Source organism: Emys orbicularis, chromosome 1, assembly GCF_028017835.1.
Source record: "Emys orbicularis isolate rEmyOrb1 chromosome 1, rEmyOrb1.hap1, whole genome shotgun sequence".
Taxonomy (NCBI): domain Eukaryota; kingdom Metazoa; phylum Chordata; order Testudines; family Emydidae; genus Emys; species Emys orbicularis.
The window spans coordinates 119,114,518-119,128,623 of record NC_088683.1 but is presented as its reverse complement, the minus strand read 5'-3'; the positions used below and the strand labels follow the sequence as shown (position 1 = coordinate 119,128,623).

The following is a 14,106-nucleotide window of genomic DNA, read 5'->3' as shown; positions in this document are numbered from 1 at the left end:
CAGGCACTAGTCTGTGGCCCTTAAGGGAGCCAGTTTTGTGCCCATGCTTCCAGTAGTACTGTTTCCAGCAGTAAAGCTGGCAGCGTGTGCAGTTTCTCTCTGCTTCTACCACAAACTTTTAAAGTTATTTTTCTCCTCTCACCCACCTGTCTTCTCTGACCTGTGGGATCCTGCCACTTTGGACAGTAGCTTCTCTGGTCTCCAGCCTCCCCCCATACACATCACCATCCCAACAACAGCGCATACACAGTCACACCTGGGAGGTCTTCACCAATATTTTTTGGCAGGTAGGAAGCTTTTTGGGGACAAATGCCATCTACTTCTGCAGAATCTAGGCTTTCTTTTTTAATCAGTTTTCTAGCACTCGTGGATGTGAACTAACTTCCCAAACATGAGCTGAGTATAAGATGATCCAGTGGTGTCTTCTTAAGCCTACAAAGAGCTCCAGGGTTTCTGCGGCTGGTCACAGCTTTCCCAAGCTGCCTCAGAGTGAAATTTGCAAGAATCAGGTCAATTTCAGACTGCTGCTCCTTGGCGAAGCTGTAATCAGCAGCAGAGGCAACCACTGCGGAGGAAGATTCAAACTCTGGCTGCCCTGGAAAACTGGGGGAGAGGTCACATTCAGATTTATTAGCACCTACTAGCTGAAGGTTGATATAGCGGAAGATGCCAAGCACGATCCGAGGACAGCATCCTCACCTGGATTTCAGCAGCTGAAGTTGAATTGCACGTTGGCGAAAGTACACCTATCGTATATTTTGTATTGATCTGTGGCTATCAGGTTTAGCCCTCTGGCTATTAAGTGTCTGATATTGTTTTCAAGCTCACTGGGCAGGTAGAAGAGATGAATGGGATTAGACCCATGTTTCTCTTTCCTATTAATACTGTGTGATTTTTTTTTTTGATTTTTTTTTGGTGAGGATGTAGAAGAAAGGAGGAGGAAGAAGCGCAGAGCATGATGTAGGGAAAGAGATAAGGGGTACGGTGGAGAGGAGAAGAAGAGGAAACAGACATTGCACCATGATGTAGTATATTAAGAAAAGAAAAAGGGAAGAAGGGAGAGAAGATTTAACAAAAACAAGAGATTTAATAAATTACACTATTTAAACAGTATTAAATACAAATTTGATGGCTAAGTTAAATGCAGTATAGCGTACCCAAGTAAAAAGGACACAACTGTTTACATTTTACATTGCAGGAGCTGGGGAAGCACAGCTATTTTTCACCTGGCCTAATGGGCTTGGTCCTTACGCTAATGTGTGTCAGATACATTTTCAAACTCTGCATATAAGGTCTAAAACAGCTGTTTTTGTGGGTCACATAAAAATTGCTGTGATGATTTTTTCCCCTTCCTTTTTCACAGTGGTGGATTTTATTTTAAAAATGTTCAGCTATTTGGAATTTGCAGAACATTTTCTCACCAGATGATGATAATACAGTAGCTCACAATTTGTACTAAAATTACTTGACCTCAGTGCTTTTAATTATTGTGTTCTGCATATTTACTTGAGGTGCTTCTTAGCAGCTGGTGCTAATGAACCAGGGAAGGCTGGGTGGGTTGCGAGATGCATGCTGAGATAGTGATTTCTGAGATGTGCTATGGAGGAGCCGTTTCAGAGGTATATAGATTCTCAGACTGGGAATTCTGCCTGGGCCATATGGTAAGCAAGGGCAGAAGAGGGACTAGTGCTCATACTTCACACTGGTTCTTTCATTTAGGCTATGTTTGGCTCTCAAGGACAGGAATTATGTTAGCTTCAGCCAGAAGCAAGTGAAGTGAAGAGATGCCCCTCTTGGAAGAGTGGGAGAATGTTGGGGGAAAGGGGGAATGATCACTGTGCATGTGTTAGGGGAAGACTACACATGGTTTTCTGCCCTGCACCATGCCCAGTCTCCTGGTTGGAGGACAGAGAATGTTGTCACAACTCATTACCTTCTGTTTCAGAGCATTTATCTTCTTGTTTGTTGCCATTTAATATAACATGCATATGGAGGATGAGCAAAGTGATCTGAAATTAAAGCACCTGCTTAGAGTGGATTATAGGATGAAATTCACTCCTAATTCTTTAGTGTAGACACTTCCATCGTAGCAGTGAGGATGCAGAAGGCTGGGGATATGAGGTGGTTTCCTTCTCTCCCTGCCCCCAAGAAGGCAAGGTTCTTTGGCCTTTGTAGTTAAAAACTGGGAAGGGGTCTCCCCTTCCCCTGAAATATGAACTATATTGCAAAGCTGTCTCTCTCATACTCCTGCCTAAGGCTGTAACACAGATTGCAACTGGACAGAGTAGGAAGAGCACCAGAGATGGGCTTGGGATCTGCATGAATGGTTTATCTGGCTGCATTGCAGGAGACAGCAATGCACAGGATGTGGGGCTTCTGTGCGGGTGGACAACTGCTTCCAAATTAACACTGAGGGAGGAGAGGACATGAATTTAAACGGCAACGAAGGGCATTTGGTGCACAACTTCTCTTCAGTTGAGGAAAGGGAGGAGGTAAGGCAGACGGTCACCTGCCTGACTCTACTTAAAGGTTCCTTTGTGATCTTTTTGATTTGTCTTTTTGTCCATCTCCCTTCTTGATTTTTCTCAATGTATTTTATTTTTTAGCCAGAGACTGAACCGTCTCGTCGATTCTTTGTTGACCAGTGGGAGCGCTCCCTTAGCCTCCGCACTTCCAACCGCCCTTCTTCACCCTCATCTGACTCCCTTCGACAGGTAGCATGGCCTGGGCCTTGCAAGCTGCACTCAGCTGTACCCACTGCCCCACCCATCTCCCACCAGCAGATGTGCCACAAGAGAGATCTGGGCTTGTGACGCTTCATTGCCTGGATGTGGCTGAATGCAGTGCACATACACACGTGCACGTGGGAAAAGCCAGAGGCAGCCTGTGGCATATCTTGGTTATTCCAAGCCATACAGCCATTTGGAACAAAACATGCTTAAAGTTAAATGGAAAAACTTCTGGTGAGTCTGATTTGAGGTCTTAAGTAGCCTCAAATCAGCTTTTTCCAGCACTTGAATTCTTCTGGCTGTGGAATAATCTACAGGGGCATAAAAGCTTTTTTCATGTTTGTTGCTTCTCTTTGAGGGCTTGAGCCAAACTACAGCATGGGTTTGTGTGTATATATTTATGGGGAGAGAGCAGGAATAATGGAGGAAAATCACTTCTGGCTTGCTGAAAAAGCTAGTGGAAATTAAAATGGCTGGCATTTGTAGTACAAGCAAGAGGAATTTGGTTGGTCTCCTAGTGTATAGAGGACATATATGTCCACGTCACAAAATGCCATATGGTTTGAAAGTCACTGCCCAAGAGAAGCTGGTAAGTGAAATAGCATAGGTGTTGCAGGTCAAGATTGTCATTGTACCTGTGTTGGTTGACAGCACCCACTGCGTGCTAAGTAACTCACAGTACAGATAGAAAGAAAACCCCACTCCCAAATTGTTTACAGTTAGGGCTGATTGAAAATTTTCTATTAAAACTTTTTGATGGAAAATTGGGGTTTCAACTCAATGGAATTTTTCACAAAAAATGTCAAAAAAAAAAAAAAAAATTACAACCTGCGACATGTTGATGGGATTTTGACAGAGAAAAGGAAACTTGTCTACCAACAATTTTCAGTTGTTGGATTTTGACAAAAAGTCAATTTTCCATTTTGGGGGGGAGGGACACCTTCCGGCCAGCTCCACTGACAGTCTAATATTAGACAAGCTGTGATGCATGTGGGTAACAAACAGTAGGAGGGGGAGGGAAGAGGAAGGACATGAGTAACAATGTTCAGATCACACACTCAGTTTAGGCATGTGCATTAGCTGAGCTCTGTGTATATTGGGTGGAGTCAAGGAAAGAGTGAAATAGCAGGCAGTGCTACAGGGCTGTACATCTCTTACTTTCTTATAGTAATGAACACTCGTACACTGCAGTGACCTATAGATTATGGAGTTATTACTTACTTATCTAATAGATATAAATGATAAATTGTCTGATCCTGGCCCTGGCTTTTCCAGGCTCATTCTTTAGGAAACCCTCCTAAAATGTTGGGTTTCAAACTCTTTAGTGTTTCCTGATGCTACCATGCTCACAAACATGTGAAGATACAAACAACAGTAAATGGCTGATAATCACAGCCATGAAATCAAGAACAGACTGTGAGAGTTCATAACTTTTTGTAAAATATTACTATTTTACAGATCATAGAAATAATCTGTGTCATGATTCTGTAAAATCTCTCTCTTCTCTAATTTTGTGAGCACTAAAATTTGCACAAAAATGTAGAAGGGAAGGGAATCACTTGGTTTCCATGACAAGAGATGGGGGTCATAAAGATCTGCGTTCCATGGGGACAACCAGAATCCTCTTGTACTGTGAATTTTTTAGGCATGTTTTTACACAGGGATACTTCTGAGCATGTAGTATAGAAACCCTGCAGAATAAGTAAAGGAATTTCTGGGTTGTAAAAAGTTAATTGCTTCAGAGTAGTGTATCCCAGGAATGTTGCACTTGTAAGAAGCCAGAGGGCTGAATATGGAAGGCTGAATCAGTTCTACATTTACTAATGAGACTCCAGCAATGCCCTCTGTTTGTAAGTCAGAGAAACATTAAAAAACAACACTCCCTGATCTGAATAAGTGACACTGCCTGGCCTGCTGCTGTATTGAGACACATGTGGTGCTTGTGATAGGATTGCCTTTCCATAAAAGTTTTTATTTCTTTAACCACTTAATTACTGCCAAATGTCCTGGATGTTTCTTGTATAACTCTACTGGCCTCCCTGTACTGTTCAAGCTCAGTTAGAAGACAAACGGTAAAACTCTCCTCTTGGGCCTCACTCCCTGAGTCAAGAACCAAACTGCCTGGATTCCTAAGTACCCAAATTAAAAGGTTTGTTGCAATTTAGTTTGATCCAGATGCTCAGAGTTACAGAGCCAGGCAAAATACCCTTGACAGAACAGCCTAGGGGCAAAGCTGGTGTGCACAGCTGAGCACATTTGGTGCCAGGTATACACAGATACAAATGTAATGTGTTGGATCAGAGTCCCCCTCACACCTTCCAGATAAACTCCAGAACCCCTTTGTGTACTGTGAACAGGCACTCTGGCAGCAGTGGAGGAATTACAGATTTTTAGGAATCGCTATGACTCAGTTTGAGCTTGAGGGTTTCTTCTCCCTGGAAACAACTTGCTCCCTTTTGCTAAACACTTTTGTGAACAGTTCTTTGAATTTAAACTTTATGAAATGCTTTTTCTCTACCCTTTTCCCATTGACCCTTTTCCCATTGTCCCTCTTACCTGGAAGCTAAAACTTGTCCTAGTTTTGTTTCCTCTCAGAGGAAAACAAATGTTCAGGTCCTTCATATGCAAAATATCCTCAGAGCAAAGAAGAAAGAACATACTTCTAATCTCGTAGCGTTACCAATTTCAAACTTCCCTCTTTTTTTAGTTACTATTACAGTTAGTGCCGGGCTGTGCTGGTGATCACTGATGATACTGATTCTGCTGTTACTACACAATCACTCTGTGTTCTCCACTGTCTTGGCATGGTTTGACCGCTCTGCACCTTTTCATCACTTACTCTTTTATCATTTTTGTCATCTTTTTAATTTGATTTTTTCTTTCCTCGCTTCCCTGCTGTTTTGGCCCCCCCATCTGGTAGAAGTATATAAAGATGTACACAGGCGGAGTGAGCTCATTGGCTGAGCAGATAGCCAATCAGCTTCAAAGGAAAGAACAGCCTAAAACCCTTCTAGACAAGAAGGAACTGGTAAGAGAATGATGTACAGAAGTTGATACGTGTTTGTGATTAGAAGTCCTGTAGATCTGTAGTGATTTGAATCTTCAGTTGTCTTGAAAGAAGCTGGTAATACTTTGTAATAACTTTATAGTTGGACTTCATTTTCTTCCCCAGCCCTCACTCTGTTTTCCTTGCAAAGTCTGTCTTAATCTACTGCCAACATCCTTGGACTGGGGATACTAAGTTGAGAGACTGAGACGTCCTGACTCTCAAATGCATAGAGCTGTGTTTGATCCAATCAGGCTACTTCAGGATTGCGGTGTCCCTGGAGAAAACTTCTTTCTTCACAAGTCTCAGGGAGACTGAAATGTAGGGCTAAGAGGTTGCTCGAGGGATTACTGATGTTTCTGGCAGTTGGTGTGTTGAGCTGCAGTTTGAAAATCTTGGTTTCAAGACTAGCCTCCGTCTCTTGCAAGTGAATAAAGGCAGGGTTAGGAGCATTCCAGAAGTAACCCTCCCAGCTGACTTAGGGAGGATGTCCATCTTACGCCTCCTTCAGTCAACTGTCTCCAGGGCAGCATTAATACCCCTCGTGAGACAGTTAGCTCTCCTATCCAAGGAGCTGGAAGCTGTAATTTACTCCTGATTTATATAGATGTAGGGACTGAAACCCAGGCCTTTCTCCCTGAACTTGAAGGTTAGTTATTGTCTCTAGGCGGCAGTTGTCTGCTTGGTGCCCTGGGTAGGGCTGAGCGGAGTCACAGAATGGTCCCTTCCAGATGCTCAGTATCCACAGATAGAAAAGGTGACCTGGCTAGGGAGGTGAGATTGCACACAGATAACACTGGTCCTGCCTTATTTCTGCCCAGGGCTCACTCAAGAAGGAGTTCCCCCAGAATTTGGGAGGCAGTGATGTCTGTTACTTCTGCCGCAAGCGGGTCTACGTGATGGAAAGGCTGAGTGCTGAAGGCAAGTTCTTCCACCGCAGCTGCTTCAAGTGCGAATACTGCGCCACCACCCTGCGCTTATCATGTTACGCCTATGACATTGAAGATGGTAAGAGAAATTACCTGTCGTCTTCCTCATACACCCAAAACACTCTCTCACTGTACCTGGGGCATTGCCTCAAGATCTCAGCCCTGGCTTCACTTTACAAATATTGGTGGGTGAGGAGCAGTAATAATATATCTTCCCCAAATACCACCTCTCATTTAAACTGGTAAGACTATATGGGACTGTATCCTTATGGCCAGCTCTTGAAAACAACAAAAGAGCTGAACTATTAGCAAAATATGTAATTTATCATTTAAAAAATAGCTCCTGAAATGGAGAGGGGCCTGAGTGATGCAATTTCCCTTTAAAAAGGCGTGTAAGGATGATCCTGAATAGTATAGATCCTTGAGCCTTTCTTCAGTTCCGGGAAAGTAGGAGTCGTCTTAAGCCAGAGCTTTAAAACACTTGGGGGGGGAAAACATGATAGGGACAAATGCAAATCGCTTTCTGCCAGGGGAATCAGAACTCAACTAGTAAAAATTCTTCCAAAGTTAATAAAATAGGAGATTTATAACCAATGGATATAATATTAGCTTTTCATAGACTGGCTGAGGATGTCCTATTTGTAGATGAAACTAGCTGAATGGGGAAACAGAGTTGGAATAAATGACCAATTAGCTGTCTAGAGCGAGATTTGTTAAAAGTGGTGACCAAGGGAACAGTACTGGGTCTGATGTTCTGTATGTGATGGACCTGTAAGCGAGGTGGCAAAACTTACTGATGAGTTAGTTTAGGTGAGTCAGAGTAGTGTGGATTATGAGGAGCTCCAGAAGGGGGGAAAAGGCATAAAAAAACTTAGAGGTGGGTGGGGGAGTGCAGTATAGGATTCTATGCAAAGTGTGATGGCATATTAGGCTTATTTAAGAAGACAAAATAACAGCAGTGAATGGCTTATAGAAGACCAGTCAGGCACTCAGTCAGTCCCTTTCATACAAGAGCAAAACAAAAATGGTAAACTGAGACAACATATAATGAAGCTGTGGAATACACTGCTGCAGCATGTCAGGAGATAAATATCTTAGCAAATTTCAGAAACTGATTAGACACACAATGTGGATGACCGAGAATAGTATCCATAAATTCACTGGCTAGGATAAACACCACAAGGGTATCAAACTCAAGTTTCACAGGCAATATATAATTGAAATCACATATATGTTGTTGATAGATCCTATAGCAACCAACAATAACAAACTCTCTCAATCACTAGGGGGTGAAGGGAAAGGGGAAATCTCAGAACCATCACCAAACCAGCCTCCCAGTAAGACATAGATGGGCCTTTACAATGTGTCCTCAAGGACAACAAACTTGGGCTGTCAGACCCAAGGGACCAGTGGTAGCTTTGAAGGCCACATATACAGGAAATAGCAGCAGCCTTCTTAGTACTCAAAGATTGGGGGCTGGGGGAGGACCATTCTTGGACACTGTTGGTAGCCTGGACATTCAGAAGCAGCTGATTATCCAATAGAATCCTCTGCTTGTAAGTCTGAGTACCAATAAACTAGGATCCTTCCTCAGTTGCAAGGGCAGAAATAGTTTCTACCATCTGCTCTAGTTGTTCCCCCTGCCAGCAAGCATTTACTCCGTCTTCTGCCAGCAATCATCCAAGTACCAGTCTGTGCCAAATGATCACTTCATCCTGGTCTGATGGCTGAGGCTTTACCATACTGATAGCACTGAAACCCAAACTACATTGCTTCCCTAACAGCTTTTCATGTATATTGAGCAGTAGTGTCCAAATAGAACTCTATGGTACTCCACAGAATCTTAGAAATGTAGGGCAGGAGGGGAGCTCAAAAGATTATCTAGTCCACACTCTGCCCCAGCATTGAGGCAAGATTAAGTATACCTAGACCATCCTGGTCAGGTGTTTGTCTACCCTCTTCTTGAAAATCTCCAACGATAGGGTTCCGTAACTTCCCTAGGTAACCTGTTCCAGTACTTAACTAGCCTAATAGTTAGAAAGTTTTTCCTAATATCTAACCTAAATCTTCCTTGCTGCAAACTAAGCTGATTTGTCTTGTCCTACCCTTGGTGCACAATTAGAGCTATTGACCACTGTCCTCTGTATAAAAGCCCTTGACACATCTGAAGACTGTTATCAGGTTCCCTCCCTTCCCATCTCCCAGCCTTCTCTTGTCTAGACTAAACATGCCCAGTTCATCCAACCTTTCCTTTCTGAATCCCAGAGAGCAACCTGGCCATCACTCAAGCAGAGAAGACTTTACAGTGGAGAGGGCAGGACTGGGTTAGTAGTGGGGGCTGCATGTTTGGATTGAGGTGCTCTTACCGAGGAGGAGCCGAACTAGTAAAACAGCCAAAATCACACTGCAGGGTTGAGGTCCATTAGCAGAGTTGTGTTGGAATAGCAGAGGATTCTTCAGTGCATTTCAGGCTTTCCAAACCTCTTACCATTTTTGTTGCTGTCATCTGGACTCTCTCCAACTTGTCTACATCTTTCCTAAAGTGTGGTGCCCAAAACTTTACACAATATCCCAGCTGAAGCCTCATCAGTGCCAAGTAGAGCAGAATAGTTACCGCTCGTGTCTTTCATATGACACTCCTGTCAGTACATCCCAGAATGATATTAGCCTTTTTCACAATAGCATCACACTGTAAAAGAGTCCCTGGGCAGATGAAAAATTATCCAATATTTCACTCTGGATTTTTTCTGAGAGAAGACTAGAGCCATTCATGTCTTAATATTATTCATCTATCTGGGTTAACAAATGAATCCACGTTCTGTAGTCAGCAGTATTAAAGGCAGCTATGAGATCTAAAAGAATCCCTATATACCACATCATCTGAATATGTTGTCAAAAGGAGACCCGTAAGAATATTGTAGTCTAGGTATAGTACTCAGGCCTAAAACCAGATTACAAGGAGTTAAGAAAGTCTGCGGACTCACAATATTGTCAGTGATGCCTTCCCCATACCCTTCTCAGAAATGTTCCCAGAAAGGGACAGTTAGACATAGGGCAGTAGTTGGAGAGATTAGCAGCATAAAGAGCTGGTTTCTTGAGCAGGGACCTCTGAAATGTGAGATGTAGTCACTTTGTCTTCCCAAAAGGAGACAGTGTTCTCAAATAATGGGTCCAATGTCGTTCTGGTAGATTTTACCAGCCAAGAAGACCATGAGTCCAGATTGTAGGTTGCAGCCGTAAGTCCTCCAAGCACCTCCTGAATCCCAGAGAGCAACCTGGCCAGAACTCAAGCAGAGAAAACTTGACAGTGGAGAGGGCAGGACTGGGTTAGTAGCGGGGGCTGCACGTTTGGATTGAGGTGCTCTTACCGCGGAGGAGCCGAACTAGTAAAACAGTTGAAGTCACGTTGCAGGGTTGAGGTCCATTAGCAGTTGTGTTGGACTAGCCGAGGAATCTACAGTGCATTTCAGGGCAGCTGTGCAGTGACAGAGCTGCATGGAAAGCTCACGCAGCACCACCACTCTGACCCGATACTCGTGTTTGTATTGGAGTAGCACCTCAAGGCCAGGGTACCATTTCCCCAGCACTGTCCCAATAAGAGTAAAAGGTAACTAGGTCTGTACTCAGCTGGGCTTCTAGTTGTGGCACTCGACTGGGTCCTATGAAGCCTGTTGATTGGGGAAATGAGATTTAAGTAGAATATCTTTTTTTGGAAGATGTCTCGGTATATTATCATACATAGTCCCTTCAGAGTTAACACCCGTTTCCTCCCTCATTCCTCTGATAGTTGTATTCATTCTTGATTTTCCCAAAAGTGCGGCTGCCAGCTTTTCATGTGATGATGTCTTTGTTCTTCACACACTGCCGCATTGTTAGTGTGTGATACCACGGAGGCCTCAGCTCTGCTTTGGTGGCTGATTGGATCTCGGTTAAATGGTTGTCAGGCATCCAATGGAATAGGCACTGTTTAGGGAGGGGGAGAGGAGGATTTGAGTTAAAACTTCAGAGTGTTTGTCTCCAAGCATAGTGAGGGGGCAGGGCCGGGCACAGGAAGTGGAGAGATAGCAAAGTAAATCTCACTGAGGTAGAGTGTTATATTGTGTAGACTTAGCTGCTTTGTTCTCACTGTTACTCCTCTCTCCCCCTTTTGTTCTGACTGCAGGTAAATTCTACTGTAAACCTCACTACTGTTACCGACTCTCTGGTTATGCTCAAAGGAAGAGACCAGCAGTGGGTCCTCTGTCAGGAAAGGTAACTTTTTATTCTAATCTGACATGTTGGGTGTAATGGGTTTTGATCCCTGCTATTGGAAAAATGTGTTTTTGCAGAGGGTAGAAGAATCGTAATGAATCACATTATGTTTAAATGTCATGAAGGCTTGCCTCTTTGTAAAGTGGTAAATTCAAGAGCAATCTGTGTTGTAATTATCAATCTCTTATGTTTTTGTGGGTCTCATTAAGAAAGAAAACACCACCCCACACAGTCTAGGGTTTGATGGTAGTTTCTTTTTGAACTAAAATAATTACTGAAGCCTGCAAACACCACAAGAACTAGAATGACAAAGTTGACAGCCTTTCTGTCAATGATTTTCATTTCTCTTCAGGAAATGCAGTCCCATCTCTGTGGCTAGGATTTGGGTTCTGAGCCAAATCCACTCGCATCGGCCAAAATTGAGCTCTTCCTTAGGAAGATTTGTCTTGCATTAATAGGAACCTATTGCTAGAAAGGAACCGTTTTACCTCACTTAATACTAACAGGTAGAATCATGCTTGGAAAAGAGGGGCAGGTCGTACTGTGTAGTTCAGAAAGGGCTTCCTCCTTTACTCCCTGCACCCCATAAAGTATCAGTTGGGCTTATTTTCTGTCCCTGTTTCACTTTGAGTCTCTCTTCCTACACTCTCTTTGGGAAATTACATTATAATCCTGAGCAGTGTTACCTTCTCAAATCCTATTAAGTTTGCTTTCAGCTCTCTGCTACCTGCTCAAAGCTGGGCCCTCTTACATGTGGAGCTTTTGTTTTCTGTAGTAAGTGTTATCTCCCTTCCCCCTGTGCCCTACCTTTACCATAGCAAGTTAATGCTGTGCTTCCTTCGCCCTGTGCAGGGGAAGGATAGAGGCCCATTGCTGCCCTGCTTCCTTCTGAAGTTGAAGGGCAAAAATGGGTCGTCGTAACTCCTGTGAGCAAGGTGTAGAAATGTCACCTCTTTGGCTTTCTTAGATGCATAAACTGATCTTCAGAACATAAATAATCAGATGACGATGCACTAGTTGGGCCCGACTCCTGAGTGTCATGTCCAGACGCTGCCTAACCCATAAATAATCAAATGCTGCTGTTCAAGAGGTGGTTGGGCATGTTCAGTGTTAAAAAACACACTGCTCCAAATTAAAAGTAAATGTTTCCAAGGGGTTTCCAATTTCTTCTTTGATTGTTTTTTTTTTTTTCTTTCCCTCATTTCACAGGACAACAAAGGATCCCTGCAGGAAGCCATGGCAGCTGAAGCAAGTGGACGGGCAAATTCCATAGCCATTTCGGCAGAGAGGACTCCAGGTAGCTCCGCTTCATTCTTTGGCAGGGTGGTGAAGTACTCTCTCAGCCTCTTTGACAAAGTTAGGGTGGCAAGCCAGCGCCTGCAAAGCACAGTTTCTTCGGTCGGGCGCCAGGTAGCCCAAAATCCTTTGGACTCGTTTTTCATGTGTCAGCTGATGGCTTTTGGGGTTCCCTTTCTCTATGTCCAGTCAGAGGTTCTTGTGCAAATCCTGGGGGAGTTTTATCGTCAGCCTGCTGACCAGTAAGATTCTAACATGACCCGACTTCGTAAGCTGTATCATTTGTGTGAATTTTGGGTATTCTTTTGTGTGGTGGCTTTGGGGCCTGGACTCTCTGTTTTTCAAGGGCATTGTCTAAAATCATTCTAGGTGAACACAGATACTCAGTTCAGGATTTCCTTGGAATGAGCCCAAATAAAAAGGCTTGATCTGTGAAGTCTGCACTTTAGTGTTAATAGAACTGAAGGTATCTCTGGACTACAATAATTCATAGACTGGATTTCTGTGTTCACCTGATTTCTGGATATAGTGCCCATCCTCCCAAGCTTCTCATTAACCTGGTATCGGAATTTTTAAAAAAACCCTGTTGCTGTCTTTGGACTGTGGCTACTTAAGAATTCTTGGTGTCTTCTGCAGCTAAAGGAAACCAGTTCCTTAAACTCTTGAACTCCTTGGTGCTGGCAGATCCTGGTGCTCTCCCCTCATTGTCAGAACATGTGCTGCTCTTGGCAAGTTGTTTTGGGAATTGGGTTATTACAGCATGTGCCGTATTGCTACGGATAGTCTGCTCTATCTGAAAGCTCTAATTCCTTCTAACTTGGGGGAAATGTTCTGTTTGTGCCACAGACTCTCATCTGGCCCAGCTCCTCAATTGTCTTTATTGAAAACTGCAAATTAGTGGAGAAGGAAAAGGTGAGATGGGGGCAAGAGGGAAAAGAGAGTTGGTTTCTAGTGTATGGGCCCTGAATACTGTGGATAAACTAAAACAGTTGCTTTTAGGAGAGCGAAAATATTAAATAGACACACTTTATGTAGCAAAATGTCCCCAGATTACAGTACTAGCTTTAAAAGACCTTAAGGGATATAGTCGGCTTAAATCATGCTTTTGTCTGAATTTTTTTAAATTATTCATATTATTTATTATTTATTACAATGTAAGATAATTGTAAGTGATTAGAGAATTCTTTTTTCAGTTTTACTTTGTGCATTTGGCAGCGCTTTGTATGTAGTTAGTTTCACAGTTTTCTCCTCCATTTGTATGGGTTTTCTGTGCAGCAAAATGGAGGGGAGAGAAATTTTAAGGAGAATGTCATTGTAAAATCTGAAAAGTTGGCCTCATGTCTTTGGCAGGTGTAGTACCTTAAACTATTTTTAACTGCTTTTATTGAGTGATTTGAAGTTGCCTTCCCTTTAAGAATCAGATCTTTCTTTAAAAACAGGGAGAATTTTTAGAAGAGACTTAACTTTTAAGATGAACGGAAAACACTGGCTATTTCTTAGATCTTTACTGTTCAACAAATGCTGGTGGAGAGATAAGTGATGAGGGTAGATGATAGGCCATGGTTTGCTATACAGGTATGGCCAAATAAATAAATATCTGCTGCTATTGTTATGTGACTGTACGTGACCCTGTGGATAGATCTGTGATCCATCTGCATGGGAGAGGAATAGAACAGAGCAGACATTATTTTCTTTAACAGCCTGCTTCTGTTTGCCTCCGCAGAAGTGGAATTCCATAACGTTATTTGGAACACTGGCCCTTGAAAGGGATGTTACATGAGGCAGTATGCACTCATATACAGCACCAAGTATAGTAGAGCTGCTTATTATATTATTAAAATGCCCACTGGAATCG

The 14,106-nt window shown here is 43.0% G+C and overlaps 1 protein-coding gene across 4 annotated transcripts in view; it reads left to right on the top strand.

The window, feature by feature from the left end:
* MICAL3 (microtubule associated monooxygenase, calponin and LIM domain containing 3) overlaps nt 1–14,106 on the top strand; it is a 168,515-nt gene that overhangs the window by 63,884 nt on the left and 90,525 nt on the right. For 2 of the 4 annotated variants that reach the window (XM_065405156.1, XM_065405150.1), the window contains exons 20-24: nt 2,607–2,714; nt 5,650–5,757; nt 6,597–6,783; nt 10,867–10,955; nt 12,165–12,252. In XM_065405156.1, the coding sequence (XP_065261228.1) occupies nt 2,607–2,714; nt 5,650–5,757; nt 6,597–6,783; nt 10,867–10,955; nt 12,165–12,252 (580 nt within the window). The remainder of the gene's footprint in view (nt 1–2,606; nt 2,715–5,649; nt 5,758–6,596; nt 6,784–10,866; nt 10,956–12,164; nt 12,253–14,106) is intronic. The other 2 variants (XM_065405170.1, XM_065405164.1) reach the window with 1 other exon arrangement.